At 45.7% G+C, this 26,292-nt stretch overlaps 1 protein-coding gene and 1 long non-coding RNA gene across 2 annotated transcripts in view; one reads left to right on the top strand and one right to left on the bottom strand.

The window, feature by feature from the left end:
• LOC120524890 (nuclear receptor subfamily 1 group D member 1-like) overlaps nt 1-26,292 on the bottom strand; it is a 48,588-nt gene that overhangs the window by 19,105 nt on the left and 3,191 nt on the right. Inside the window, exons 2-3 of the mRNA XM_039746720.1 lie at nt 4,147-4,461; nt 3,908-3,996 (exon numbers count right to left, since the gene is read on the bottom strand). Of these exons, the coding sequence (XP_039602654.1) occupies nt 3,908-3,996; nt 4,147-4,461 (404 nt within the window). The remainder of the gene's footprint in view (nt 1-3,907; nt 3,997-4,146; nt 4,462-26,292) is intronic.
• Nucleotides 19,475-24,921, top strand: LOC120524891. Its single transcript, XR_005632863.1, has 2 exons — nt 19,475-19,630; nt 24,587-24,921. It is a non-coding gene; the product is annotated as an uncharacterized LOC120524891 (long non-coding RNA).

Below are 26,292 nucleotides of genomic sequence, written 5' to 3'. Positions count from 1 at the left end.
GTTTACGACATCTGAAACCAGAACTAGAACCAGGTGTCTGCAATCTCCCAAAACTGAGACAAATTCAGTTTGAACTTGTGTCAAGCATCTGAAACCAGGACTGGCACACGTTTTTGTGGCTCATTTTTTAAGCGTCACAGAGGCGCTTTGGGCACCAGATGAACAAACAGCCTGCTCATCTTCAGCCAGATCACTGGCATCAAGTCACATCACAATGACAGTAGGTAACACCACAGAGCCACTTCCAAGACCCCGCTGCTTTCCAGCTCTATATGGTGGGCACAAGCATGCCAAGGTGTTAGTGTGTGGCCAACATAAGAAACCAGAATCAGAAATCTGTCCCCCATATAAATGGAGCCACTTGTACCAGGGGAGGGCCAGTACAAATAAACCAGATGAGAAACCAGAACCGGAACCAGAACCAGGTGTCTGTCTCCCAAAACAGGGAGCTGGTGCCATTTAAAATAATCCAATCAAGAACAAGCTAAGCCATTTGAAACCAGAACCAGTACCAGGTACCAGGACCCCAGCAAAATGAGCCAGTATCCAAGTTTAACAGAAAAGGAGCAGGTTTAAGACACCTGAAACCAGAACCAGGTGTCTGAAACCTCTAAAACTAAGACAAATTTAAAATTGTTGGAAGCCGGAAGAACACATCTAAAAGCAGGACTGGAACCAGCTATCAGTGTCCCTTAAAAGTGGGACAGGATCAGTTCAAATAAGCCTGATTTAATAGAAAATGAAAAAGCATCTGAAACCAGAATCAGAACCACAACAAAATGAGCCAGTATCCAGGTTAAGTAGAAAATAAGGTTTATCACATCTGAAACCAGAACCAGGTGTCTGCACCTCAAAAAATGGAACTGGTACTATTTAAAACAAGCCAATCAAGAGCAAGCTGAGCTCGAGTAAAGCATTTGAAACCAGAACCAAAACCTCAATAAAATGAGCCGATATCCAGGTTTAACAGAAAAGGAGCAGGTTTACAACATCTGAGACCAGAACCAGGTGTCTGCACCCCAAAACAGGGAGCTGGTACCATTTAAAATAAACCAAATCTAGAGCAAGCTGAGCTGGCATAAGACATCTTATACCAGAACCAGAACCAGGTACCAGAACCTCAACAAAATGAGCCAGTATCCAAGTTTAACAGAAAAGGAGCAGGTTTACGACATCTGAAACCAGAACTAGAACCAGGTGTCTGCAATCTCCCAAAACTGAGACAAATTCAGTTTGAACTTGTGTCAAGCATCTGAAACCAGGACTGGCATCAAATATCAGCGACAGATAAACGTTGGGCCAGGATCAGTTCAAGTAAGCCAGATCTAATGGATAATAAAAATGTTCAAGACATCTGAAACCAGAGCCAGATACCAGAACCCCAACAAGATGAGCCAGTATCGGTTTAAAGAGTCTGGTGTAAATTAAAATGAACAGGTTCAAGATATCAGAAACCAGAACTGGTACCAGGTGTCTGCAACCCTGAAAATGTCAAACAGAGCCAGTTCAAATGACCCAGTTCTAAATCAATGTGGGCTGCTATAAGACATCCGAAACCAGAACTAGAACCAGGTGTCTGCAGTTCTAGAAAGTGAACAGTTACAATGATCAAAGGTCATACCGGAAAGGCGCAGGTTTATGACATCTGAAACCAGAACCAGAACCAAGTGGGTGCAACCCCCCAAAAGGTGAACCAAAGCTGTGTAAGCAGATTTAAAGAATCCAACACCAGGATTGTGGGCCGACTCTCAATTAATATCAACTGGTATAAGGCATCTGAAACCAGAACCGGTACCGGGTGTCTGCGAGCTGGTAGGAGTTTAAATAATCCAAATGGAACAAAAATGAGCAAGTTTCAGACATCCGAAACCAGAACCCATACCGGGGGTCTATGCCCTTAAAACGTGAGCTGGTAATAATTCAAGTGAACCCGGTCAATTTCAAAAAGAGTAGACATAGAAATGTGTTAAAAGAACCAGAACCAGGTGTCTGTACCTCTAAAAGGAGACAAATGACCCATATAAAGTAAGCCAGTATCAGTTCAAGAGAATGAGCTTTAAAACAAAGGTGCAGGTTTAGGACTTCTGAAACCAGAACCAGAACCAGGTGTCAGTAAAAAGGGAGTTGGTGCCATTTCAAGTGAGCCAGGTCCATATCAAAAGCAGTATGTTTTAGATACTTGAAACCAGATCCAGAACCAGATATCTGAATTCTTAAAAAGATAACAAGCATTATTTAAAATTAATCAGCAAAAATCTAGGTGCCAGTATAGGGCAACTGAAACCAGAACTAGGTGTCTGTAAGCAGTAAAAAAATGTGTTGCCATTGGTTCAAGTGAGCCAGATCCATATCAAAATGAGTATGTTTCAGATACCTGAAACCAGAACCAGAACCAGATGCCTGCATCGTTGGAAAGGTATTATTTAAAATGTAAGTGAGCCAGAACAAGACATATGAAACCAGACCCAGAACCAGATGTCTGATAACCTTAGAAAGGCAGCTAGCATTATTTAAAATTAATCAGCCTAAATCATGGTGCCAGTATAGTATAAGGCACCTGAAACCAGAACCAGGTGTCTCTAACCTGTAAAAAGTGAGTTGGGGCCATTTGAAGTGTGCCAGGTCCATATCAAAATTAGTATGCTTCAGATACCTGAAACCAGAACCAGAACCAGATGCCTGAGCCATTAAAAAGGCAGCAAGTATTATTTAAAATTTAGGTAAGCCAGTACAATACATTTGAAACCAGAACCAGGCGTCAGTGATCTGTAAAGTGTAAGTGAGTAAGACAGTCCCATGGCAAAATTAGTATGTTACAGATGCTCAAAACCAGAACCAGAACCAGATGTCTGATAATTAAAAAGATAGCCAGTATTATTTAAAATTAAAGTGGCCTAAATCTTGGTGCCAGTATAAGGCATCTGAAACTAGAAGCAGAACCAGATTTCTGAAGTCATTAATAGGTGAGGTTGTGTTACTTCAGGTGAGTCGGGTTCAACACCAAATGAGCAGATTTCAAACATATGAAACCAGAACCAGATGTCAGTGATCTGAAAAGTGTAAATGAATAAGACAGTGCCATGGAAAAATGAGTATGTTACAGATGCTCAAAACTAGAACCAGAACCAGATGTCTGATAACCTTAAAAAGATAAGCCAGTATTATTTAAAATTAAAGTGGCCTAAATCATGGTGGCAGTATAAGGCATCTGAAACCAAAACCAGGTGTCTGTAACCTGTAAAAAGTGACTTGGTACCAGTTCATATCGAAATTAGCATGTTTCAGATGCCTGAAACATGAACCAGAACCAAATTCCTGAACAATTAGAAAGGCAGCCAGTATCGTTTAAGATTTAGGTAAGCCAGTAAAAGACATTTGAAACCAGAACCAGATGTCAGTGATCTGTAAATAGTGAGTTGGCACCAGTTTAAGTGAGCCAGGTCCATTTCAAAATTAGTATGTTACAGATGCTCAAAACCAGATCCAGAACCAGAACTAAACGTCTGAATCATTAAAAAGGCAGCCAGTATTATTTAAAATTAAACGGCCTAAATGATGGTGCCAGTATAAGGTATCTGAAACCAGAACCAGGTGTGTGTAACCTGTAAAAAGTGAGTTGGTACCGGTTCCAGTGAGCCAGGTCCATATCAAAAGTAGTATGTCTTAGATTCCAGAACCAGAATGAGAACCAGATGCCTGAACCATTAGAAAGGCAGCCAGTATTGTTTAAAATTTAGGTGAGCCAGTATAAGGCATCTGAAACCAGAACCAGAACCAGATTCCTGCAGTCATTAATAGGTGAGGTTGTGTTACTTCAGGTGAGTCGGGTTCAACACCAAAGGAGCAGATTTCAAACATCTGAAACCAGAACCAGTACCAGATATGCCCAGGGGCATCAATGACGTACCTTGCAGCCCTCGCAGGCGTGGACGCCGTAGTGGAACCCGGATGCGATGTCTCCACACACCTTGCACAGCAGGACCATCCCACCGGCCTCTGAGAAGACACACAGACAGGAGGGTGAGGACATTAAAATCAAAATCCACCCACCCCCAAAACACTGGGCAGCTGCCCAATCCCTAGTGGTGTGCCAGTAACCTCTCATGGCTGCTGCCCACCAGATATTGAAGGCGGTGGGACACTCACTGGTGAAGGAGCCTGGCACTCCGCTGGCCTTGCAGGTGGTCTGCTTGCTGCCACCATTCGCTGGACTGGGACTGCAGGTGACCCCCTGGTTGGCATACCGTGGCGGGACCTGCGTGATGGCGGCCACTTCAGGGAACTGGAAGGCCAGCTTGGGGGAGCTGGCATCCTGCTGCTTCAGGACCCCGATCTCGGTAAACGTGACTTCATCGGGCGACGGAGGCTGGGAGGTGGGAGACTGGGTTTGGTAGCCGCTGGACGGACTGCTGGGACTGGGGCTGGAGTTTCCTGAAGAGCCAGCATACAGAATGACGCTGCCTGTAGGGGATGACAAGAGAAGAAGGAGAGAGTGACGTTAGTGGGGGGGGTGGGCCGGAGAGCAGGTCACCTCAGAAAGTCCCCCGTCTGACCGGTTTGGTGGGATCAGCATCATCAGACCTACAGAACAAATCAGACACCGAGACCCTTTTACAAAGGGCGCACACTATACTTTATATAGCGCCTTTCTATCATAAACTACATCCCAAAGCCCCTAATGCAAGTGTTTCTCTGTACTTCTGACCATCAGAGTCCAGGCAGGGTGAGTGACCTGGTCAGTAGGACACAGGGGGCCAGGCTTGGGGAGGTCCAATGCTGAGCCCCTAAGCCACCTTGGCAGGTCGGACCCCGGTTGCACTGGACTTGTGAACAAACATCGAGTCCGGGTGACCATTACACTTGGGCCAGCCGAGACCCCAACCTCCTAGAACATCAGAGCCGTGTGAACAAAACGACCGGGATCAGAACTGATTGACCAGTACAAGTGGGCCGACTGAGACCACCGGCACCAGAACAATGAGCCAAAATGAAAAGGTAAATCTGATCCAGCTACTATTATACCTCGAAGGGTACAAGAAGGGCAGAAGCAGGCTGCCGACTTTAGTGAGGGTGGGGTGGACACCCTCTCAATGAATTGTCATGGGTAGTATGTGTATGTTATACAGGCTGGAAATCCCACGTCTAATGGTGATCATCCTGGTGGTAAACAGTCACAGAAAGATGCAACCTGAGTGGGCACAAAGGACACACTGGACTGGGGGCTGAAGTCTCTGCTTCTGCTGAATGGAGACCCCGAACTGACATGGCACCGCATAAGGAACGACTGCATGAGCGCCCAGTGGGCATAGGACTCCGTGGTCATCTGTCAATTGGCAATATGTGTGCGAGGACGGGGGCTGCTCGAATTATTCATCTGACCTACATTCCTGCGCGCGCACACACACACATGCACGCGCGCATAAGTGCCGGCTGCCGCGCGCGCACACGTTTCTATTTTTATCTCTACCTGTACCCGCTCATTTGGCAAAGCAGAGCGAGCAGGAGGCAGCAGCGCGCCTTGTAGGCCAAGTATACCCTGGGCGATCTGTTCACGCAATCAACTCCACTGGCTGTTTTGTCAGTTAGAAAAAGGAAATGTGCCGTGCAGGCAGATTTACACATTTGGAACCCCCTGGATCTTTTTAGCTTTGCACGTGTCCGCACTTCTTCTATTTTTATACTCATCACATCCACTGTGCCACACATTCAACTCGCTTAATGTCATTCTCTCGCCACAGGCAGCCGCAGCCGGATGGGGCAGATTATTTATTACAGTCCCTTTAAAACGCACCTGGCTGTTTAAGGTACTATATAAAATAAAGACGCTTTAATAGATTAACAAGCAAAATAAGCCCCCCAAAGAATAAGGCGCCCTAACAGAAAGACCAATTATTAGAGTCCACCCTCCAGTCTCAAAAAAACACACACACAGCTGATCAACTCCGAGCCACGGGCCGTCCTGCACATGTCAGGGAAGCCAGACAATGCAGCGCCCCCTGGTGTTCAGCCCACCTCCTGGCCACGAGAGAGCCGAGCAGACACCTGACCAGCCACTCACATGGACTGCAGTCCGCGTGCGGCCGTTAAGAGTTAATCCAACGGTGGAAGGCAGGGAATCGAGTGAGCATTGGGGGTCTGCAGCGGGGGAAGGTGGGGGCTGGCAGGAGAACAAACTGTAATGCTAAAGTAAAATAAAGAGAAGACGCGAATTTGTTCTTAAAAAAAAAAAAAAAGAAAAGATGCGCGCCCGTTTCTTTTTGATCGTATCTGAGAAAGGCAATGCAGCACAGAAAGGCAAACGTTGTGTATCTGAATCATTTTTTAAAGATGTTCAAAATGTTTGAGATTCTAAGAAGAATAATTGGACAGGCTTTTCAAAAATATTTTCTGGTAAAGTCTAATCTGCTTGATGTTTCCCAGGGGTCTACACATTGTGTTGACCCCTCTGTCTTTACTTTCATGAAGTCTTCTCTTGATTGTAGACTTTGGCGATGACAGGTCTTCCTCCCAGAGAGTGGTCTTGGTTTGGCTAAATGTCCTGAATTGGATCTTCTTCACCAAGGACAGAATTCTGTGATCATCCAGCACAGTTGTCTTCTGTGGTTTTCCAGACCTTCTGCTGTTGCTGAGCTCCCAGTGTGTTCCTTCTCTTTATGAGAATGTTACCAAATGATGAGATGACCACTCCTGGTGTTCCTGCCGTCTCTCTGATTAGTTTGTTTTGGTTTTTCTGCCTATTTTTTATTTTAACCCTTTATTTGCCATAAACAATTTCTCATATTAGTTATTTGTAATTTGTCACCTACCCCTACTTACTCTGCAGCGAGTTTCTGGGGTCCGAGCACAGGGTTGGCTATTTGTAATGAGGGCTCCAGAGTAAGGAGGATATCCACAAACTCGGACAACCAAGAAGATCACGATGTGGACCTTTACATCATCACGATACACGGTGAACTTCCAGCTGTCCCTGCCGAGCAACACGTTACCAACTGTCAAGATTAAGCTAAACCCCTCAAAATGAGCGGCACCCACAATAAAACAAAATGGATTTGTAACATTGTCAAAAAAAAAAAAACAACTCATAATTAAAAATAATAATACATTTTATATATATAGTACCTTTCCCATGTTCAAGGCAATTTTAAAATTACTTCACATTAAAAATGACAGCAAAACCCGCAGTTTACACAGAAGCCCAAGAAAAAAAAAAAATGGAAAAAAATTAAACAGAATATCAAATGTTTAATTACACCACTAGAGTATCGTTCTTGGCATTGAAATTGTGTGACGCCTTGTGGCGATGGCATTTCCTTCTGTTCCGGTTGCCATAGTGTTATTATGGGCAGTGAGTGACATCACACACACACACAAACACAGACACGGACAGACACACAGAGACACACATAGGAATGTAAAACTCAGCACTGTGCTCGTTCTGGTCGTCTGAGATTGCAGATTTTGTGTGTATTTGCGGGTTCGATTACTTGCGGTTAGCGAGTCTTTGCTTTTATTCGTCGATTTTGAGACCAGTTTACTGTTTTGACGACCCAAATCTTTACCATCTTTTCAATGACGTTTCATCTCCTGATCTATAAAACTATTATCTGTTTTATCGTCTCTTTTCTCTCTCTGTGCCAGAACAAAATAAGGAAAGGGGAAAAACCGCCAAAACCCCTGGCCCAAAATAACAAAAACTGGTACATTTTATTGAATTTATTATGTTAAACCAGTGGTTCTCAAACTGGTTCTAGGGGGGGCACGAAGTAACAAAACGAGGGGGTGCGAAGTTGTGAAAAAAAGAAAAGAAGAATCGAAAATATGAAAAATACATCTATTGAAACCAAGACAAAATTAACTTAAACTACATTCTGATACTAGAAAAATAAATATAAAGATAGATAAATGTTGATAAAAGTTAAGTAGGTATAATAAAATATGCATCTATGATATATCATTAATTAAAAAAGAACAAACTGGTATTAGTGGGCTCCTTTCAAAAAAACATTAGAGGGTTAGCGATTAAAACTGTTATGAAAACTCGGGTCACAAATACTTAAAGGTTGAGAAACGTGGAGTTAAACAAAGACGTTCCACCTAAAAGAACTGGAAAAATCCAGAACAAACAATATGTTGTCACATATGTGCTCTGCCAGAGCGTGTGGCAGTCTTGGCTCATGGGGTAAACTTTTCGGTTGGGGACAACAGATGAAGCTAAGATGCAGCTACGAACCTCTCTTCCTCTCCCAGCCCCTTAGAGTGGAAGAGGAGGGCCCCAGACCCAAAGACAAGTAACGTCTCTTCCGGTTTGCCACGGGACATCCTACGATTTCTGGTCATCCCATTATAGATGAAATTAGGCAAACAGAAGGGAGTGTTGTCACGCATGCGCATCTGAGGATCACCATCCTAGCGGGTGTAATAACACCCGCGGCTGAGAGGGGGTGCTGCCGTTAACAGACTTGTCGTGTACTTCCATCACCATTCTGGAGAAAAACGCCTGGTGAGGGTAATTTAATCCTGTCCCTTCTAGTCCTAGGGCTTTAAAAAAAAAATGGACGACAGCTCAAATGAGGAGGGAGAAGATCTGAAGACAGGGCCGCCTCATACTCCCAAGATTACGTTGCAGGCAGAAGCCTGATGATTGAGGATACTTTGCTACGTGGCAGATATTCTTTTATTGTTTTCACACCATTGTGCGTTTATTGTATTTATAAAAAGAACTGGTACTAATTGGGGATGGGCGTATTGGGACCCCAAATTGAGTTTGGATTAATGACTCTTCTTCCTTTGACGAAAATGTCCATCCCAAGGACCAAAACTGCAAGAAATATGCTTGCTAACAATCAGTGAATGTTTGTCACTCATCTTTTTCGTTTTTGTTCTTTCTTATAATGTAGCGTCGTCACTTTAAAACAGAGATCTCGCTGGGACCCCAGCACTTGACTACCTCTTTTCTTCTCATAATCAAAAGTAACATTTTTACTTCCTACAGATCAGTAAATGTAAAATTATTACACGTGATATGTGAATACACAATGGGTGGTCTGAAACTTGAGAGTACACCTTAGGGAAGGATTTAGGAGTCGTAGTGGAGTCTAAGCTGTCGACTTCCAGTCAGTGTTCGGAAGCCATTAAGAAGGCTAACAGACTGTCAGGTTATATAGCGCCTTGACGTGTGGAGTACAAGTCACAGGCGGTTCTGCTCAAGCTTTATAACACACCGGTGAGGCCTCATCTGGAGTCCTGGGTGCAGTTTTGGTCTCCAGGCTACAAAAAGGACATAACAGCACTAGAAAAGGTCCAGAGAAGAACAACTAGGCTGATTAAAGGACTGAGAGGTGTGAACAAAGAGGAATGACAGAAGGAGCTGAGCCTTTACAGTTTAAGCAAAGGGAGATGAAGAGGAGACCTGACTGAAGTGTTTAAAATGATGAAACGAATTAGCCCAGTGGATCGAGACGGTGACTTTAAGATGAGTTCTTCAAGAACACGGGGACACAGTTGGAAACTTGTGAAGGGTAAATTTCACACAAACATTAGGAAGAGAATGACAGACACTTGGAATAAGTGAGCAAGTAGTGTGGTAGACAGTAAGACGTTAGAGACGTTAGAGACTTTCAAAACCCGACTCAATGTTATTTTAGAGGAATTAAGTGGACAGGACTGGTGAGCTTTGTTGGGCTGAATGGCCTGTTCTCGTCCAGATTGTTCTAACGTTGTAATGTCTGAAAATCAGAAGCACACCTTATGAGAAGAATCTAGAAGTCATAGTGGACTCATCGCTATCAACTGCCAGACAGTTTTCAGAAGTCATGAAGACGGCTAACAGAATGTCAGGTTATATAGCGCCTTGATGTGTGGAGTACAAGTCACAGGAGGGTCTGCTCAAGCTTTATAACACACTGGTGAGGCCTCATCTGGAGTACTGGGTGCAGTTTATGACTCCGTAAAGACACAGCAGCACAAGAAAAGGTCCAGAGAAGAGCAACAAGGCTGATTGAAGGACTGAGAGGTGTGAACAAAGAGGAATGACAGAAGGAGCTGAGACTTTGCAGTTTAAGCCAAAGAAGACGAAGAGGAGACTTGACTGAAGTGTTTAAAATGAAGGGAATTAGTGCAGCGGATCGAGACGGTGACTTTAAAATGAGTTCATCAAGAACACGGGGACACAGTTGGAAACTTGTGAAGGGGAAATTACTCACAAGTTTTAGGAACAGAATGACAGACACTTAGAATAAGTGAGCAAGTAATGTGTTAGACAGTTTTACTTTAGGGACTTTCAAAACTCGGCTCGATGTTATTTAAGAGGAATTACGACTGGCGAGTTTTGGTGGGGTGAATGGCCTGTTCTCGTCCAAATTGTTCTAAAAACATAAAAAATGTATTTAAAAAATTTAAAAAGATAGATTATAAATATATTTGTCCCAATAAGTGCAAGACAGCTAGGCAGTCAAGTTGGCATACCATAGCCAGGGCAGTCAGAACATATGGCACAATGGGCACTGGACAGGGTACCCGATGCCCATGTGTGTTTCTGTTTTGCTATCAAGCACACTACTTGGCCTGGGGGTCTATGATGCTTGTTAAGAAGGCCCTGGTCCACAGCCCCTTTTGCCATCAGAACATATGGCACAATGGGCACTGGACAGGGTACCCGATGCCCATGTGTGTTTCTGTTTTGCTATCAAGTGCACTACTTGGCCTGGGGGTCTATGATGCTTGTTAAGAAGGCCCTGGTCCACAGCCCCTTTTGTCGTCAATGCCTTTCGGGTTGCTTGCTTTGTCAACTTCTCAGCCCCATCGCTATTGAGGGTTGCAGTTGGTGGCGTTCAAACAAATGAAGGAAACGCTTCAAGCGGAATTTGGGGGGAATGGGTTGGGAGCTTCACCCACCAGGTCCTCAACTGTGCGTCTGCTTCCAAGTTGGAAGAACAGAAGAGATTTGGCAGACGAGAGGAGACCATTCAGTCCATTTGTCGGCCGTAATTGCTCAAATGTCCCCGCATCTCCTCCAGATTCTTCTTAAAGGTGGTCGAGGTTTCTGCTTCGACTCTACGTCTTCGTATTTGATTTCAAGAGTCCCAAATCCTACTGCACTTCCCCTTCATTTCCACTAGGTGTCCTCGAGGACCTGATTCACCCTTAAACTGGACTGATACTGCTGGACCTTCTTGAGTGACGCCTTTGAGGATTCTGAAGACCCGGATGAGGTCACTACGCAGTCCCTCCTGCTCGAGACTACACAGGTTTAGTTCTCGGGGTCTGCCACGGTAGGACAATGAGAGTCCAAACTGGCTGCTTTTTATTCACCGATTCTTCAGGGCACCACAACTGGCAAGCCCTTAATAATAATAACAATTATTATAATTATTTGCATCTATATAGCGGTTTTCTCACTACTCAAAGCGCTATTGCAGGTTAAGGACCCAACAGAGCAGAGTCCCAAATTGGCATTTACGGGATTCGAACCGGCAACCTTCCGATTGCCAGCGCAGATCCCCCTCCGCCAATTCTCTTCCCTTTCCTTGCGTCCTTCATGAGTTGTCAGCGAGGACCCTGCGGGAGAAGCATACGGGGTTCACGGCAGTCCCAAAAATGTGTTTTCAGTACACGTCACCTCCAGGGCTCGCACCCCCGTCCACGTGTCTGGCTGTTTCTTTCCCTTCTTTTTAAGCCCGTCAAGCTGATCCGCTGCCTCACATACACCCCCAAAGCACCCGAGCAAGCCAAGCACATGTTGAAATAGACCTCCAGGGTGACGGAGGAAAGCCGTCAAGATCGAGGTCAGTCCTAACGTGAGCGCTGATGAAGGAGTGAGCAGGGATTGCCTCGTGTGCCTTAACCTACCCGTGCGGGGCTAATCTGACGGTCACAAGACGCGGGCGCGGCAGAGAAACGTGAGGATTTTCAAGCAGTCGAGAAGGGCGCCCTGCGGTTTGCAAATTAAAAAGAATTAAATACAGTTGACCTTCAAAAGCACATGGAGGGTCCGAATCTGGGATGCAGGACTATAGACTTCGTCTCGCCGGTGGGCTTTAAATGGTGCCGGGACGTGGTGTGTCGGTCAACGGTCACGGAGAATGCCTCCCGACGACTCGTGAACGCTCGTCACGCAGCAGCAGGCAGAAAAGCTTCCGCCGGGGTGGGACTCGGATCATGTAGAGACCACCTCGTCCCTTTGCGTTCCCCTGAGCCGTGGCTTTATGAAGGAGATGACCTCGCGTCATTCAGCATTCTAAAGGTCTGCGCCTCTCGTCCCACGATCCCAGTGTTGTGTGGCGTCTGCGTGTTCTCTCGGGGGGTCCATTGTAAGAGTTTCTCCTGGTACTCTAAGTTTGCCACAAAGACCATTGCAGTAGGACATTACGAGTTGTGCCTTTATGTGTGTGTGTGTGTGTGCCTCCTGCAGCCCCTGTATGGACCCTGCCTTTGATACAGGATGAGGTTGGGACCTCCTTGGGCCCTGCATTGGACCGACGCCCCACCCGTTGTTATTTCCTGCCTCGTGCCCAGGGTTGAAAGAATGGGCTGCAGCCTCCTTGACCATAAACTAGATGAAAGCAGCCCATAACTTTTTGAAATTTTTGAATTTCTGTCAAATCCGTGTCTGTCCTGAAAACCACTCAATGGGGGACCCTGTGGGCTTTGGTCACCAAGTGCCTTGAGCATGGGAAAGGCGCTATATAAATAAAATAATAAATAAAGTGTTATTATTATTCCTTTTTTATAATAGAATGGCTGATTGAGCTCACGGGTGAGACCCTTCAAAGAAAAAAAAAACTGATCCGGCAAGCATTGGTGTTGAAAGGCGCTATAAAATTGTAGCAATGTGCTGAATTCAAAAGTCAGAGCACTCGGTAGACCTTCCTGGGCCATCGTGATTATGTAAGGTGCTACAGAGGGGCTGCTCGATTTCAAAATGCACAACATGAGTGCCGACAGCATCGGCAAGACGTTTTGGGCTACTGCAAACTGTGAAAGGCGCTATATAAAAACGAGGGACGGACTGCTCGGCAAAGCCCGTTTTTATAAAGATGATGGCGGATTTCATCGCGTGCATTCTAACGGTGCTGTCCACGTAAAGGCGCTACATAAAGACAAAGCTTGTTGCAGAAGTGTTCACTGTGAAAGACGGGGCGATACATAAAGAGAGGCGGATTCTTATAGTGTATCAAGTCAAGTTGGGGTACATGCACTGGTAAAGCGTGTCGCTCACCCACCACACAATGAAACAACTTGGGATCCCAGTTTACAACCCCCCAGGCAGACACGCGGTCCTGTCCCACCCTCCGGAAATGACCCTCTATCTGCTGCAGCCAGGTGTTACGTGGGCGACTGGTCCAGACACTCGGGTCCTCAACAATGAGCTGGCCCACCCTCGGGGAAATCCCTCACCAATTTCAAAATTCAATCAACTCGGAGTTCAGGCACCGATTGGGAAAGTCGAAACAAGAAATGCCATAGCATAACACGCATCAAAGAAAGGCGCTATAGCATTAACATCCAGAGGCGGCCTTAAGAGTGTGCGGGCCTAGGATTGACCAACCCCACGCGGGGCGGGTTACGTCATGCGCTGTTACGTTATGTGTGGACTGTATAATCTGCGCGCAAATTTAATAAAAATAATATTAACATATACCGGATGCTCTCATTACAGTATTCATCTAAATATTTTGCAAGATACCACGCGGACTTTATCAAAATAAAACTGGAGAATATAACTTGACAAATCCGCTCGAACGGGACAAGCGGACCTCAAAAGCGGGGCCCTCTTAGGTGCGGGGCGTGGGGCGGTCGCCCTACATGCCACCCCCAAACGCCGCTCTTGAATATGGTCGCACACTCAAATGGCTGTGGCTAAACGTGAAATAATGTGGAATTTGACGGAAAAGCGAGTACATAGTGTGCTTAGTGAAGAAATGCGAGACACGTGAGGGAAAAAAACAAGTGCAACGCATGAGGAGGAAAGAAAATCGGGAATCAGCCTGCGGAAAAAAAAAATCTCAATGCACACGTCAAAACACGCCGATGCCTTCGGGAGCAGACGGCCTACAGATTGTTCTCTTCTTTTATGTGCTAAGAGTCCGCAGACATTCCGTTGTAAGCATACTGATCCGCCCCCTCCTTTTCTATGCACCAATCAGCGGCAGGCGTTGCTCTGGAGTGACGCGCAACGTCATTTCGCTCAGCCCCTTCTTCCCTTTCTCTCTCTTTTTCCCCACACGCGCTTACTTGTCACGTTGTCGCCTCCAACAATAACAAAATGCAACCCTCGCGACTGCGACAGCAACGAATGCGCATAAATAATGGAAGCGGGTTGCTTTTTTTAGCCAAAGGTTAAGATATAATGCCGGGCGTTGCCAGATAGCCGCTGGCAGGGGATGACATAAACATGGAAGTGAAACACACACACACACAGAAAACGTGACACTGATGAAGTTATTGACCTACTGACCCATCGCCGGTGGCACAATAGGAGCGTCCAGGCTCACGCGCGGCACGTGGCTGGCAAAACGCGTTCACGTGAGCTACTTGGGGCGCGCCCTTGCCAGTCTACTCCGGGATGTTTACTGTTAATTAGAAAACGGCCGTGCCCGCGCTGCCTTCACGGAGGGTTTTTTTTTTAGCAGGCACGTTGTTTGCTAGTTGCCATGGGAACCGCATTGCTCCAAGAACCTCGATTAAACGTTGCAAAAAAAAAAAAAAAAAAAGGCTAAGGAATTCCTGCAAGAACATTCCGCTGAAGCTTTCCAAGTGCAGATGCCAAATGAAGTGCCAAGTGCTTAGAAAATACGCACGCAGCTATAAATAACTGGAACTCGGATGTGGAATTTCACAGAAAAATTAGAACAACGACAACAAAACGGGCCTCCTTTACACCTGGGCACCGACACACAAAAGCGAGACGACAGCACTGCAGTGGGGGAAAAAAGAAAAAGAAAAAAAAAAGTGGACAGACGCTGTGTGCGAGCAAACCAGAGAGGACACAATGCCAGGCTATGTATAGGACTGCAGCAAGAAAGGCGCTATATTATTATTATTACTTGGCTGACGACTTCATCCAAGGCAAATTTGACATTCAGTTGGTTCCACTTCTGGCGCAGTGGTAGCGCTGCTGCCTCGCAGTTAGGAGACCCGGGTTCGCTTCCCGGGTCCTCCCTGCGTGGAGTTTGCATGTTCTCCCGTGTCTGCGTGGGTTTCCTCCGGCGCCGGTTTCCTCCCACAATCCAAAGACATGCAGGTTAGGTGGATTGGCGATTCTAAATTGGCCCTAGTGTGTGCTTGGTGTGTGGGTGTGTTTGTGTGTGTCCTGCGGTGGGTTGGCACCCTGCCCAGGATTGTTTCCTGCCTTGTGCCCTGTGTTGGCTGGGATTGGCTCCAGCAGACCCCCGTGACCCTATTCGGATTCAGCGGGTTAGAAAATGGATGGATGGATGGTTCCACTTCTTTCGCTTCTCAAGTTGGAGCGCAGGCAGGTGAAGAGACATCCTCAGGGTCACACCGATTTGAACCCACCCACAGCCTTAACCAGTATGCCACACTGCCCTATATAATAGCATAATTATCATAATGAAGCGTCTGACAGGGAAACGAACACATGAATCGAACCTTCATTAAAAGTGAGTGTGTGTGTGTGTGTGGTGGCCAGGTTTTCAAAGTGTCGCCTTCTTATCCATCCATCCATCCATTATCCAACCCGCTACATCCTAACTAACTACAGGGTCATGGGGGTCTGCTGGAGCCAATCCCAGCCAACACATGGCGCAAGGCAGGAAACAAACCGCTGGCAGAGCGCCAACCCACAGCAGACCTTCTTATACATCCATCCATCCATCCATTATCCAACCAGCTCTATCCTAACTTCAGGGTCATGGGGGTCTGCTGGAGCCAATCCCAGCCAACACATGGCGCAAGGCAGGAAACAAACCCTGTGCAGGGTGCCAACCCACGACAGACCTTCTTATACAATGCCTTTTTAATCGATCGATGCACTTTATGAAATAGTCTGCCCTTTGACGGGCACTCCCATGAAACAGCAGTCCGTCATTTTATGGTGCCTTTTCACACGTAGTGCTGGAGCAATGGTCTGTCTTCATTTATTTTAAAACCTTTCATATCGAGTACAGCCACGTCCCTGCCATTTATCCTTATATAGCGTCTTCTAAAGCATAGAACTCTTAACAGTAAATCTTGCTTTCCTGTATCGCACTAAACTTTATAAAGAGTACTCCCGTGACACAGTAGTCCATCCTAATATAGCGCCTTTAAACAGATCGCACTATAAGAAATAGTCATCATGAGTCGCCCTTCTTAATGAGCACTGGAGCAAAACGTTTTAGAAGGTGGTCCCTCTTAATAGAAAACCTATAAATGGCTAGTGGAATTAAAAGTAGCTTGTCTGGAAGTATTGGACCACCCTTCGTAATGTGCACTGCAGCACCAGGTTGTAGAAGGTGGCCCCTCTTCATATAGCGTCTTTTCATAGATAGGACTGTAAGAACGCACCCTATTAAATTGTCGGCTTTCATTTCTTTTAAAACCTTTTACACGGGGCACTCCCACTCCCATTATAGCACCTTGTAATGAATAGCACGAAAATTCTACCTTCATGTATTTCACCGAGTTTAATAAGGCGTACTCCCATGACCCAGCCGTCCAATGTTATATAGCGCCTTTAGCGCTATAAGAAAAGAGTCTTCATACATTGAGTTATCAGCGACAGCTTTTAGAAGAGAATCCCTCTTTATATGGCGCCTTTTCATAGAGGTTATGACGTGGCCTGCCTTTCCCTTTCAAGTCCACATGGGATTTACGAAAGTGTAAAACGTCACAATGCGCTGCGCTTTATGCTTTGACATGCGCATCTTTCTGCTCGCATTTTAAAGTAAGGGACATTCAAGTTAGTTTAATCAGTCTATGCAGTCCTAAACAACACAACAACCATTCTGCATGGGGTAACTTTACTTGCTTTTCTCAGATGCCTCCGTTTAGCATTTAATGCCCTTATGCCAATCCAATGTGTGCAGCTTCAAAGCCTTGCCCCCAAGGGGGCTTTGCTCCATACCTCAGGAATGGAGATATGCCAGTCCATTAGCCCACTGAGTTTGAGGCTGGAATGTGATTAACTCCATTTGTTCAACTCGGCCAGCTAAAGAACTGGCACATCAGAATACACCACCAGGATGGCACCATTTTACCAAGCTCGGTTTTTGTTTCTTTAAGAGGGTTAATACACTCCTGGACCTAAAGATCGGAGTTTAAGATTGTGATGGTTTCATGGCACTGAGCTTAGAGGGCAAGTGCTAGCGGATAAGAGTTCAAGTGGCAAATCTGAGATTTGAGCTCAAGACTGGCATGGCATCATCGCTGAAAGATGGCGAGTTTGATTCTGTAGCTCACTGGGAAGATACATTGGTAGATCTGAGATCAATTGTACAGATTGGCACATCTCAGATTTGAGTTCAAGACTGGCATGGCACCATAGCTCTAAGTTGGCCGAGGAATCTTTAGCTCATGCAGAGGCGATGGCCCGTTAAAGGCCATTGAGATATTCCTTGTTTGATTTTGGGCTACACAAGAAATAAATTGTTGTTGTTGTTGTTAGATGTGTAGGCAAATGTGCCAAGTCCCATTTTTTCATTTTATCACTGCCTTTGATTGCATATCTACAGATGTGCCAATCTATTTACTCACTGACCTGAAGACTCAACTCACCCCCTTACCCCCAGTTTACCGCTATGGTGCCATGCCAATCTTAAAATTACACATATCTCAGATCTGCCTCTGGAACTCCAATCCACCAACTAAAACACTCACACATCTGAGTGTGGCACTAGGATGGCACCAGCCAGGTGGACTGTTTCTTTAGCTCAGTGTGCTAATAGACTGGCAGATCTGAACTCAAGGGTGGTGCTAGGACTCCAGGCTGGAGTTCAATTTCTTCAAAGTGTGACATTAAGATGGCACAGTGGCACTACACTGGCAGGGTTTGTTTTTCAACTCAGTGGGCTGATACAATGCGTGACTGATATGGTGTTGTGACCTTGAGCTCAATGGGTTCAGACACTGGCATATCTGATTTCAAGAATGCTGTGTCACTATGACTTTAATCAGGGATGGGGGTCTTTAGCTCAGCAGACTAACAGACTGGCAGATCTGTAATGAGTTCAAGTCATTAGTGTGACATTAAGATGGCATGGTGGCACAGAGATAGTGGTTTGTTTTGTGAGCTCACTGGTTGAATACACTGGTAGATCTGAAAGCAAGGGTGGTGCCGTGACTCTAAGTTGGGGTCCCATTTGTGCTGGAAATGTCACCAGTATGGCACTGTGGCACCAACCTGTTTTTTTTTTTTTTTGTTTGTTTGTTTGTTTCTCTAGCTTGGTGAGCTGATACACTGGATCGAAGTGTGAAATGTGACATGGTGCTGTGCCCCAATGTTTAATGGGCTGGGACACTGGTGAATGAGACTTGTGGGACACCGTGGCTCTAACCTACTGGGCTTGTTTCTTTAGTTTACTGTGCTAGTTGACTGGCAGATATGTATGCAAGGGTGGTGCCATATCTTCTGTGTATGACACCAGGATGGCATTGTGACCACCAGCCTGGCGCTTTGTTTCTTTAGCTCATTGGGCTAACAGACTGGCACAGCTCAAGGGTGGTGCCAGAACTCTAAGTTGTGGTTTCAACTACCCACACTAAAGCACTCACACATATGGGCACAACAATATAACACTGGGGGCACCAAGCTGGGGGTTGTTTATTTAGCTCAGCAGGCTAACAGACTGGCACAGCTGTAGATCTGAGCACAAAGGTGGTGCTATAACTGTGATCTGGAGTCCCATTTTTTTTAGCTTGGCATTATTAGGGCACCATTGCAACAACATGATTTATTTTTTATTCAGCATGTTAATAGACCAGTAGATCTAAACAGAAAGGTGGTGCCATGGATCCAAGACAGGAATGTTAAACTAGGATGGCACTGTGGCACCAAGTCGGTGGTTTGTTTCTTTAACTCAGTGGGCTAATAGCCTGGCAGATCAAACTCAAAGGTGATGCCATGTTTCTAATCTGGAGTCCCATTTCTGTTGCACTAGGATGTCACTGTGGCACTGACCTGGGGGTCAGATTCTTTAGCACAGTGTCTCGATATTCCAGTTGACTCGAGTGAGACACTTGGATGGTGCCATGAATGCCCTCGAGCTCGGTGACTGATCCCATTGTTGGGAGTGGGGTGGTCCTCCGTGCTCTTGCACCCATCCCAAACCCTCCCAGCTTGGCATTCCTGTAAAGTTCGCCTCGCAGTGCCGTTCCCAGCGTTTCAGCACGGTAATCGCACGTCGCCTTTCTTGGTCACATTTGCTTAACGGACTTCCTGAAATGCCGCTGGTGTAGGTGCCGCAATGCTGAGCGAAAAAAAAAAAAATGCCTAAGTGCTGAAGGCGCAGCGCCGAGCCGTCAGCGGATACGCAACGTGACTGCGGCTGCAAAAGGAACAATGCGGCACCACTCTCTCTTGTCGATAACGATTTATTTTTAAACCTTGACTGGGGACTCGAGTGTCGTGCAGAAGTTAAAAACGAGCAACGTGACGGCGCCGGCGGCTGCAGCGGACTGAAAGTAAGTAAAAGTAAGTAAGCCGGTAAACCAAATCCCCTTCTCAATCCGGTCAGGTGGCTGCGCCGGCACGCTGTACCGACTAACCCTGTAGCCTACCGGACCCGCGGCGGTCAAGATCCACGTGACTCGTGTTGCCCTTCGAAATTGGGAGGGGGGCGGGGGTGGAATGTGCAGTTTTAGTTTTTTTTCTGGGGGCTGCATCACCACACAACGCGTTCTCTCCTGTTTCTTTCTTTTATTTCTTTAAGCGGAAGGGTGGCGCGCGTTTAATAAGATATAAGAAGCGCAACGTGATGCCGAGCGCGGAACTCGGAGATGCCAATCCTCGGCTACTTGTCACATCACAGACAAGATGTCACACACCACGGGGGAGGCGCAGTGTGCGGGCGGGGAGAACAGAATACGAGAGCCCGGGACCGCTCAGTGCAGCCTTGCAGAGGAGGAGCAGGACGGGCACACCTGCCAGCGGCACCCCTAGCTGACCTGGGACCCCCGACTGCCCGTACCTGACTACACCGCATTAGCATTTCTTATGTCAGCTTTAAACTGAACTACACATGAACAAAGATGAACAAATCACAAACCTACCTATAGACTTTCTTCATTTTATTTGCTCTTTAAAAGAACGCATAATTAGATGTAGTGGTGACAATAATAGTAATAATGTTCCAGCGTACGAGTACTGTTACTCTTTGTTACTCGATATGGCCAACAGTATCACTTGTGACACGAGATGCAACAAAAAGAATTTTAATATTATTAATACTGAAATACAACTAATAAATATTTAAAAACAAAAACAATACCAGCACTAACACCACCACAAATAATAACAGCTAATCAGAATACTTAAAAATACTGCAACCACAACCAGTACTATACTTATAATGTACAGCAACAATAATAATAACTACTCACTGCCAATAATAATAATACATTTTATTTATATAGCGCCTTTCCCATGCTTACTACTACCATTAGTAATATAAAATACAATATACTCATTAAAAAAATACCAGTCCTACCACCACCACCATTAATAATGCTTAAATATTTTTAAATAACTGCGGTGGGTTGGCACCCTGCCCAGGATTGGTTCCTGCCTTGTGCCCTGTGTTGGCTGGGATTGGCTCCAGCAGACCCCCGTGACCCTGTATTCGGATTCAGCGGGTTAGAAAATGGATGGATGGATGGATTTTTAAATAACTACCACTACTAGTAACAACATTTAAATAACTACTACCACTAATAACATAAAATACAACTAATACTTAATAATAGAAAATAAGTATTATTAGTTGTATTTTAAATTATTAGTAGTATTTACTATTATTAGTTGTATGCCATTGATTGTAATTATTATTATTAATAAGTGATAATGTCACTGATAACAGAAACTACTACTACTACCACCACCAATACTACTAAAAATATACATTTAAACTAATAGAAGATATCACAACTACTAATATTAATAAAACTACTACTAATAACATAAAAATTAATAATCTCTATTAGTTGTTTAATATTAGTAGTTTATTATTAATTGAAAATACCACTACTATTAATACTGTAATAAAATAAAAACTACTACTAATAATACAACTAATAATAAACTAATACTTAATAATTTCTATTATTAGTTGTATATTAGCAGTTTTTATTAACTCATAATAAAAAGTCTACCAGTACTACTACTACTACTAATAAAACTAATAATACTAATAATAATAATAATAATAATAAATACCACCACTGCCACTTTTTTGGATATGTGGACCAAACCCAATTATTCTGGAATGTCTGGTAGGTGGGATCAGAAGACCCCAACAGAGCCCGTCTGAGTGTTTGCAGCGAGAGAGCTTTCAAAAACTCAGGAGCCCATTGGGATTTCAGAAATCAGTTTCTGTGTCATCTATTCACGGTCCTTTAGGGAACTTGTGACGGATCTAAATAAATGAGGGGTCTTTCCGGAATCTGATAGTTCTTTCAGGAACCAGAAATGGTCACCCATGGCCTTGGTCTTCTCGGTATGTTGATGTGGCACTCGGTGCCACTTCCTGGGATCATCAGAGATCAAGACGCCAATGGAAGCGTGGAAAGATTCGGTCATCAGACTGGACTGCCCAGCACAGACTCTAAGACTGAATGCCCAGTAATGGGTGGGTTGGTTGAGGGGTCCACGACCGCGACTGTGTACAGCTTTGTCTTTTACAATTGACCGTTGATCCCCCTGGAGGTTTATTTTCCCCTATTGATGCCGACTGAGTTTGTGTTTTCTTCTCCTCCGACAGTGCCAGTTAAACTTATCTGGAGCCCCCATTAGGCAAAGTTCATCGCTGGTGCCCCCCCAGTTGAATAGCATGGAAGTTAAAAAATGAAAAAGCCTCCATTTAACATTAAAACACCACCAATAGCAGACACCCCCCTCCTTAGTGTTAATGCATCATATGACTCCCTTATATGCACTCTTGAGGACAGGTGATACAGGGGAGTGCGGTTAGTATTAAGAGCACACAGTCAGGCTTACTACAGTGTAAGACTGGGGGTCTATGTTAAGAGAGGGGCAGAGGAGGCATGGGGGGTTCCCCTCTTAGTGTTAAGAGTACACAGAGGGTAATTTGTTACATCGCTTGGATTGAAGTGGGGATTCATCAGAATCGCTTTGAGTTTCACTGCCTGAAGACCGACTCACTTCGTCGTCACTGCTGGTGAGAGGCTCCTCAACTCCACTGCTCATCTCGTACCCTGGGCTACTGAAAAACACCATTATGAGGCTAGGAGAAGACACGTCTACACCGTAGCACAGGTAGCGCTTGGGTCTGATGCTTATATAAGACACGCCTACAACGTTGCTTGGGTAACACTCTGGCGTCATGCTTACATAAGACACGCCCACTCTGTTGTCCAGGTAGCACTCGGGCCTAATGCTTACATAGCACACGCCTACACCGTTGCCGGGGTAACGCTATGGCGTAATGCTTACGTAGGACATGCCCACACCTTTGCCCGGGTAACACTCTGGCCTAATGCTTATGTAAGATACGCCTACTCTGTTGTCCAGGTAACGTTTTGGCCTGATGCTTACGCAAGACACACCCACTCCGTTGTCCAGATAGCACTCGGGCCTAATGCTTACATAGCACATGCCCACTCTGTTGTCAGGGTAACACTCGGGCCTAATGCTTACGTAGGACACGCCTACACCGTTGCCCGGGTAACGCTCAGGCCTAATGCTTATGTAGGACATGCCTACACCATTGCCCGGGTAATGCTCTGGCCTAATGCTTATGTAAGATACGCCTACTCTGTTGTCCAGGTAACGCCTTGGCCTGATGCTTACGCAAGACAGGCCCACTCTGTTGTCCAGGTAGCACTCAGGCCTAATGCTTACATAGCACACGCCTACACTGTTGTCAGGGTAACACTCGGGCCTAATGCTTATGTAGGTCACGCCTACACCATTACCCGGGTAATGCCCTGGCCTAATGCTTATGTAGGACATGCCTACACCATTGCCTGGGTAACGCTCAGGCCTATTGCTTAAGTAGGACATACCCACACCATTGCCCGGGTAACGCTCGGGCCTAATGCTTATGTAAGATCGCCTACTCTGTTGTCCAGGTAACGCCTTGGCCTGATGCTTACGCAAGACAGGCCCACTCTGTTGTCCAGGTAGCACTCAGGCCTAATGCTTACATAGCACACGCCTACACCGTTGCCGGGGTAACACTATGGCCTAATGCTTATGTAGGTCACGCCTACACCATTACCCGGGTAATGCCCTGTCCTAATGCTTACATAAGACACGCCCACTGTTGTCAGGGTAACACTCGGGCCTAATGCTTACGTAGGTCACGCCTACACCATTACCCGGGTAATGCCCTGGTCTAATGCTTATGTAGGACATGCCTACACCATTGCCTGGGTAACGCTCAGGCCTATTGCTTAAGTAGGACATACCCACACCATTGCCCGGGTAACGCTCTGGCCTAATGCTTATGTAAGATACGCCTACTCCGTCATCCAGGTAACGCTTTGGCCTGATGCTTACGCAAGACACATCTACACCGTTGCTAAGGTAACACCCAGGCCTAACACTTACGTAAGACACACCTACTCTGTTGTCTGGGTAACACTCAGTATTAACACCGTTAGCACTTTTACAACCTGAGTAATCCTCGGCCCCAACGCCTACACGAGACGTAACTATAGAGTTGCCCGAGTGACACTCAGGATTAACGCTAAAGAGGTTAAGAGGCACAGGCGCCATAACTTTCCGTTACTTCTACACTACGGGCATCGAGGGGAGCCCACCCCAGTCCTCAAAGTCTCATAATACAATAATACTGTAAGTGTGCTAATGGACAGGATGGGACAAAGTTTTGGGAAGTCAAGGGGCGCTACAGGCACCAATTGGGAGGGCCCATGAAGTCTAAGAATACTGAAAGTGCACTAATGGACAGCAAGGGGGCGCCATTTTGGTAAGTCAAGGAGCGTACGTGGCACAGACATCAAGGGGGAAGGGTCTCAAAGTCTAATAATTCTGGAAGTACACTCTGGACACCGGGGGGCATCATTTAGGTAACTCAAGGGGCATGCGCTCCCAGACTTTTCTGCCTCCCCCCTTTCTGTCTACTCTATAGACACTGAGGGGTGCTATTGTGGTAATTAAAGAGAAGCAGAAAACACCATCTAGGGCTCCATAGTGGCTTCAATCAGCAACGGATGCATGGGGTCCTTGGTTAAAGATTAATTTTTAAGGAGTCTAAGAAAAAAAGAAGTTATATGGGGTCGCTATGGGAGAAGACGACCGATGCTATGGTCAGATGGCTGGGGAGGACAACAAAAAGAAAGAAAGAAATAAACAATCAAAATCTGCAGGGGTCCCAAGGGTAACTATTCTGACCTGCTCCTATTCTCCCAAACATAAATGTGTTTAATTAGTTGACATTTTTTTTTCCAGCTTTGTTCCTGAAGATTTGTTGCAGTGGGGTCTCCTCAACAGACGCTTTCATTCCGACATCCGAACCTCAAGTAAAGATGCAGGAAGCCCCTACAATTTGTGGAGAACAAGCAATGTGTCCACACTGTGGTTGAAAGACAGCACAGAGAAAAGTTTAGGAATGGTGAAAAAAATTTGACCTCGAGATTTTGATGAATTGTGACGTTTTAGACCTTCCGGAGTCCGAAAATACCATTTTTTTTTTTTTAAATGTCCTGATACCCCCCCATCCCAAATTTTGTTTTTCTAGTCATTTATTATAGAAGTTCAACTGATTGTATGAAAAAAAAAAAAAAGACCAGTTAGGGGTGTTGGGTTTTACTGGTACCCACTCTCTTCACATACAGTACCAGGACAACAGGGCCACTAATAGATAAGCTAAGAGAACACTTGGAGCTACACAGCCTTTGACGGACCCCCATACCCGAAAAAAGATGAAGTGGACCACCCTCTCTTCCAAATGCCAATTCTTTAATGGCACCTTACTGGGTCATGTGGCTCCACTGCTTGTCCTCTTTCATTCTGCGATGGCTTCCTCTGTATGTGAAGTAGGATATTTGGGCTTTTAAAAGGTTCCCAATATGTGGGCAAACTAGAAGTCTCTCCATTATGGCAGGCAGGATACAAACGGGTCAAGAAAACCCAAGCTGTGCCCGTGTGGTTGTATGCAGTTGAGAGGGCGTAAAAAAAAAAAAAAAAAAAAAATTGGAAGCCCACCGAGATTTCACAAATGTCTTACCATCACCTGCTTTACGGATCTAAAAGTGCAAAAGCTCTTTCCGAAACCTTCTTATGAATGGCACCACTCTGAGGAACCATTTTGGAACTTCTATTTTTAAAAGGAATACCCTGCTTAGCCCCCCCACCCCGCCGAAAAAAAAGACAAAAATAGTCCGGCACGATCAGCTGTTTGTGCCCCCCTTTAGACGACATGAGCACAGGATCCTCACCAACACTTCAAAATACACCCAGACAAAGCGTGATCTGCCCCAGTGCCACAAAGCGCTAGAATGGCACAGCATATACTTCAAGGGACATTGGGACACAAACGAATAGAAGAGTGGCAGATAAATATCACCCAGTGTAATCACCTCCCCCAACACGGACCAGCAGAAATGCACCAAGCTTAACGTAGGCACACAACATGGCAGCATCACAAGTCGGTGTAAGAGCAGATAGACATTTGGACTCGACCCAGTCAGACAGCGCAGTGACAGGGGAGGAGCGCAGGATTGTCACCAACACGCACACGAGCACATGACCAGGGGGTGGGCTCCTTTAAATGCACCTTACAAAAGGTGTGACCTGCCCTAATGCCAGAAAGCACTACAACTAAGATCACCCAGGGCAAGACTAACACGGACCAGCGCGATGGCAGTAAAGTCAACGTGTCCATACAACATGGCAGCGTCACCAGCCAGCGCATGAGCAGAGTGACATATGGAAACCCAGCACAGTGATAAGGGACGAGTGAAGGACTGTCACCAACAGGTCCACTCACAAAAGGGACCACGGCATGCATCTGATGCTGGGTGTTACCTGTCCAAAACGCGCCAGTGTCACAAAGCTGTGACATGGCAGTATACTGCAGGTACTTCTAGTGAAGCTGGCTTGGAAAGCACTTTTAAAAAGTAGTGGGGAAATATAAGCACCCTGTACGACACCAG

The sequence above is a fragment of the Polypterus senegalus genome, chromosome 3 (genome assembly GCF_016835505.1).
Source record: "Polypterus senegalus isolate Bchr_013 chromosome 3, ASM1683550v1, whole genome shotgun sequence".
In the NCBI taxonomy this organism is placed as follows: domain Eukaryota; kingdom Metazoa; phylum Chordata; class Cladistia; order Polypteriformes; family Polypteridae; genus Polypterus; species Polypterus senegalus.
This window is presented reverse-complemented; position numbering and strand designations above follow the sequence as displayed.